This window comes from Garra rufa, unplaced genomic scaffold, assembly GCF_049309525.1.
Source record: "Garra rufa unplaced genomic scaffold, GarRuf1.0 hap1_unplaced_001, whole genome shotgun sequence".
Lineage (NCBI taxonomy): Eukaryota > Metazoa > Chordata > Actinopteri > Cypriniformes > Cyprinidae > Garra > Garra rufa.
The window spans coordinates 1641016-1647075 of NW_027394276.1; the positions used below are offsets into that span (position 1 = coordinate 1641016).

Here is a 6060-nt window from a genome sequence, read left to right on the forward strand (position 1 = left end):
GACACTTCATTGAACACTGGATGACTTTTTGGCAACACTTTTACCTAGACCCCAATTTAAGCCAAGATCTAAAATACAGATTTAAAATGTACAGTCTCTCTCATCTTTGTACCCCAAAACTTTGTGCAACCAAATGCTTTCTCGAACAAGAAGTCAATATTAATTTTTTTTTTTTTTTAACCAGAAGCAATTAGCAGGTACAAATTCATGAGTTGTCTGTGTTTTTGGCTGCTCAAACATGCATACCTTATTTAGTTTTCCAACTGTAAGTTGATTGCGACAGAGGTGGCTGGACTTTATTCATTTAAAAAAGTAAGCAAAGGCAATACTGTGGTGTATGTTCACTATACTGTTATATTGATGTAAACAGATCAAACAAATCCAATCAAATAGTTGCCTACAGATACAGCATGCAGTAGCTTATAGATATAAATAATTTAAAGCATACCACTGAGACACTTCTTCATTAGATCTGTCACCTTTAGATCTTGGCTTGTAGGTGTAGGTAAAGGTGCTTGCAAAAAAAGTCTTCCAATGTTAAATTAAGTTTCTTCTGTCAAGTGTATCTTTGTAATGTAAACAGTTGGCTATTTATTGGCTAATCTAATATATATTCCTGTTTTAAAAGGAAGCATGTCAACACATCACAGAAAAATGTGCTCATCAAGCCACTTCTCAGGGACTTAGCACAGAAAAAAATGTATAGTTAAGACAACAATAAAACCATACTGTAATAATATCATATAGCGTGGAGGTGGGTTTACATGCCAATTAGTTATGCCAGCCTAGAGCTTATGAGCAGTGTGAGGGTGCAATTTTCAGGGATGGTCACATGCTGCACAAGGAGCCGCCGACTTAAGCATCATCAATTTCATAAAAAATGACTGACACAAGGAACAAGTTTTAAATAATAGCTAAAATTAATCAGAATACAACTAGCTATCCCCTTAGATATTTTTAAGATATAATTGAAAACAGCTAATTATTTCCTATCAGAACCTTCTTAAAATGTTGAACTGGTCTGAAATTGTATAAATAAACAAAATACAATAATGGTCAACTATGTGTACACAAGCATATTGTTACATGTTTATCAGTTGACCACCACAGCTAGTTAGTATACTGCTCTCTTGAATGTTGATGATGCTTTGGTGGTCCACTCCTCTATACCTTATATCACCAGAAAGGGTCCCTCTATTGAATTTATTTTTACTTCTTGCAGGAGAATGTCGGATAGGGAACTAAATAATTAAAGAAAAGGGACCCTTTTTGACTGCATCAACCATGGCACTGCTGGTAAGCTCTACAATACATTGTACAATCTATTTATCAGTTACATTTAGGTGATTATTTAAGTTACTTTTAGCCCTTATGCATGGCCTGGGATCTCTGAGGTTTTTTTTTTTTTTTTTTTTTTTTTTTTTGCTTTCTTGTATCTACATTATTAATTTTAGATTGGACATGTGGTAGGCAATGGTTGTATGGCACTCACAGAAACTCAGTGAACACAGATATCTTGGTTGCTTTATTTTGGTTTTGTTACTCCGTTTTTTAATCAATTCTACATCAGTATTACTAGTTTCCTTTTGTTTTCTGTGAAACCACTATATTTATCCAACTGTTAGTTGCACATCATAAGTACTGACTTATTTATTGCATGGTCTTATGATATTTGAGGGAGTTCTCAATCAGTTGTCTAGAGGCAGACAAAGTTGTAAGAAAATAAGTCAAAGTTTAGATAAATTGATGTAAAGTCATTTTTCTTGCTATGATTTATGTGATCCTGGATTGGGGTGAGAGAAAGCTCATCTTTATTAAAGTGAAGCCTAAATGAACAATAAGCTTATGGGTCTCTACCTTCAGGAGTGAGTCAGTGTACTAATGCTGTCCAAGTCTGAGTTAATATGCTATTGAGTTTCCCTTGATTATTGCATTACCATGGCTCAAATCAATTGATAAACTCCCATTCAATGTGGTGGAGTATTTAATTGAGTCAGAGTCAATTGCATTTGTGCATGCCTGCAGACATGCTGACAGGAGTAAACACTTTAGCAGAATACTGTCTAAGCTGTGTTAGAATTATTGAACTCTCTGCTGTGTCAGAAAGTAGTGTGCTCTAACACACATTCATGCACTTACTCAAATAAAAGCATGAAAATACAGGATTTTTTATTATTATTATTATTATTTTTAATGTATGTAAGTATTTATGTTTGAAGATCTTTATATGTTTTCAGTTCAAATAAATTGCTACAGGATTCCTATCCTCTCTTCCCTGCAGACATAGCTCCAACATCAACCTGCACCGCAAACTACTGACCAAAGAGCTGGATGACATTGTCCTGGACCCCCAGCTTACAACCTTGCCTAAAGAGCTGCGTGCTGAATTCCTGTCAACGATCTATGCTGACCACCATCTGGGACTGGAGGGGGTAGGGAATGCTGGACCACCACGAGATAGAGGATATGAGGGAATTAGAACCCCAGTCGCTAAAGAATTTTCACACAGCAATGGCTATTGTCGTGGCCCCAGTGATGACTACATGGTGCTGGACCTGAGTACCACCTCCAGCATACAATCAAGTGGCAGTGTGCAGTCCTCACAGGAGTCTGATGAGGGCAGTGATGAGGGCATCCTGCTGGATGACCTGGAGGGTGCTAGTGACAATGAGGACTGCACCCCCAGTACTGTGGCTAAGAGACTGGCAAGGGAGGGAAAAGATATGGAGGATGCCAGCAAAGAAGGAAGAGAAGGAGCCACAGAGGAGGGGCTTCTGCACTGTGACCCTTCGTTCTCACCATCCGTCTTGGCATCCAGTGGAGGTAATGGCACAGGAGGCATCCTGTGCACCATCTGCCACAAACTGTACAGTAACAAAGGGACCCTTCGGGTGCACTACAAGACTGTCCACCTGCGTGAAATGCACAAATGCAAAATACCTGGCTGTAACATGATGTTTTCGTCTGTGAGAAGCAGAAACAGACATAGTCAGAACCCCAACTTACACAAAAATGCCCCCTATACCACAATGATTGACTAGACCAGACATCCCTCCCCACCACACTGCCTCAAGTTCCAAATACTCCACACAACAACCCCCTTTCCATTCCCCAGCAACAAAATGCTATAAAAACAGCATTGTTTCTCTCCAAACATCTTTTCAAATATGAAAAGTTAGAGCAGAATTGTGCCCTTTTGACATTTCCGTTTTTTTTGGAAGCAAAAGACTGAACATCATATATCTCTCCATCCTTCACACAAACTTCTTCTCAGTCATTATTTTGTGACTCTTGCCTGCAGAAATGATCATGAGGAAAGAAAAAAACAAACAAACAAACATACAAAAAAACTTGTATTTGTGTAATAATAGCTTTTAAAGAATCCCATACAAGAGCATGACTGGCTTAAACATGTAAATAATATTGTTGTGAGGGGCTTTGGTGTGAAACAGTTGTATTGATGGTTGATATTTTCTCTTTTTTTGTTTATTTGTTTTAATTTACTTTTGGTCTAATACTTTGATTTTAAAAAAGTTAAGCAAGACAAAGTAGCATCTGCCTAGCTTGATTCATTTATATTGGCTTTAAGAATGTTTTACCTTAGAAAAGAAAAAGTAAAAACATGTGACTTGTGACTTGTTTTATCTACCTGTTAGATATACAGATAGCATGCTTTTAGCTCTGACAAAGTACCTTTTTTCTTTTATTTTCTCATGTTTATAGCTTTGGTACAAAAAAAAAAAAAAAAAGGAAAAAAAAATCAATTTTGCACTTTGCAACTATACTAGTGGGACTTGTAACATTATTACAAGGATAACACTTTACAATGATGGTTGTCCAACGTGAAAGTGACATTTTTTAAGGATACAGTGCCAAGCGGTAATTACTGTTCCTTTAACAGAAATGTGCCAGATCTTGATATGAGAGTAATCTCTTTTGACATAATTAAACCCAATATTCATCCCATTTAGTAAGTGTTTCAGGTATATTCATTTGAATGCAGTAAATAAGTATTACTGACTCTGATCATATAATTTGAAGAGTAGAAGTGTATGGTTAAAGGCTGAATTAGCCCAGAGGTTAGGTAGATCTACTGCATGTAGTATTACTTTAAAAGAGTTAGTAAGTGTCCTGTAATTTATTTTGTCTCTAAATTTGATCAATTTTATCATATAAAAATGCCATTGACATTTCAGTGTGCCACACACGAGAGGCTCTAAACTGTGACCAAATCAAAGACAATGTTCCAAAACCTCATGAACAGAAATGACACATTGAGAAGAAGTTTAGGTAGTTTGCTCAAATGCTTTAGTTCTAGACATTAATTTACTGCAGAACCTCTGAAAACTGCTGAAATTTTCATCTTTATCTTGTTCCTGGCAAGCATTGTCTATTGGCCACACAATATCAAGACAAAGAAGAAAGCACTATTAAATTTGATCCAGTTAGTGGGTATGTAGATATGACTATTTATTTCTAGTAATCTGTTTATAAAAATTAACTGAATGCAAAATAGCCCTTTGATGTCTGTTGCTGTCAATTGGAATAAATGAAATATAATTATGAATGAATGAAATTAATTTACATTACTGAAACTCCATGCAGTTCAAAAGGTTATTAATGCTGGACAAACACTAGATGTATTTGTTCCCTCCTTTATGTGCTATAACAGTAGCAGGCCTTGTGGTATGATGGAAGGCATGAAGATTAAGAGATATTTCCAAGAGGCAATGGCAGTGTGTGTCATTCAATATGTGTTGCTACACAGAACCTGGAGATATTTCCACCACTGATCTGTGTAATAATTCAATTGTCAATTCATTAAATTCAGTGATTCAGTAAATGTTGCTGACAATACTGCATCATGGAGAGGCCCAAACTCTCCTTCTGGTTTTTTCTTTTATTCCTTCCTCTGTTTTCTTTTGCTCTGCCACCACCTTACCCGCTACCTCTTACCCCCATCACAACTGCTGCCACAGTGGGGGTCCTACAGGAACACTGGCTAATAGTGTACGCTTAACTTCACCGGATGGCACACAACACAGAAAAGGAGTTGTAATTGCCTGTTTATTCCATATAAGGGGAAAATTGAGCACATACAGCCAAGTTTCCCCCTAGAATCACAGCGGTATTTTACTTTCCTGCTCTCTGAAAGGGCTATGAAAGAGTGCCACTTCAGAAGCATTTTACTGCTTCAAAAACAATGCCCAAACTTTGTAGTTCTTGCACCAATAACTAATCAGTAAATGACAAGAGACATGAGGACCCGTTAATCTTAAAACATAATGCACATTTAGGATTGACAAAGGCTGGTGCTTTATTAAATCCCTAATAATAATAATAATTATAATAATTATTATTATTAACAACAACAACAACAGTAATAATAATCATAAGATGTATGTAGATAAGTAAAGTGATATGACGAAGTGGCATCCATATTTTCCAGACTGTGAAACTAAAGACTCCTAGAAAGATACACAGCATGAGCACAAAGAAAAAGCCTCAATTTAAATCTATTGAGATCTATTGAAATAAATTTACTTCCAAATCTGAATCCCTGGTTACTTACACATTATGCTTTTGTTAGCATTAAATTTGTCTGATGGATGGTCCTTAAAAAGTTTCAAAATAAAGCAGTCCTGTGAGTAGCCATAATATATGACAGGGGAACGATCTTAAAAATGGGTTTTAGTTTCAGTCATTTAACAAAACATATGTATGAGAGAAGAGGGGAAGGAGTGAAGAAGCAAATGAAAATAAACAATTTCTCAGGACATTTTGCTATAATGTATTGATCTTTTTTTGGAGAGTAAATTCCTTCTCTTGTACCATCCCCTCCAGCTCATATTTTCCTTTTCCCAGCATATAAATGACCAGCATATTCTTCTGTGAGAGCCCATCAAGATCTCTGGTGTCCAGAGTTTGACAGTCATTACAGTCCTGCATTGTCCCCACAGAGTTAGGCTTTTACCATGAAGCCACTAGCTAAAAGAGTCTGTGAGCCTTAAATATTTCATTGTAGCTCTGAGGACAAGACCATCACAGACAGTAGTATTA

General features: G+C 36.5%; 1 protein-coding gene across 1 annotated transcript; it reads left to right on the forward strand.

The window, feature by feature from the left end:
* The first annotated feature begins 1219 nt into the window (after positions 1–1219).
* LOC141302389 (zinc finger protein basonuclin-2-like) lies at positions 1220–5545 on the forward strand. The gene is made up of 2 exons (XM_073832424.1): positions 1220–1296; positions 2282–5545. The coding sequence occupies exon 2, from the start codon at positions 2544–2546 to the stop codon at positions 3039–3041; it is 498 nt and encodes a 165-aa protein (XP_073688525.1). The 5' UTR covers positions 1220–1296; positions 2282–2543; the 3' UTR covers positions 3042–5545.
* Positions 5546–6060: the final 515 nt, after the last annotated feature.

Coding starts and splice junctions, on each gene's coding strand:
- LOC141302389 (XM_073832424.1), top strand. CDS start 2,544: ATGGTGCTGGACCTGAGTACCACCTCCAGCATACAATCAAGTGGCAGT.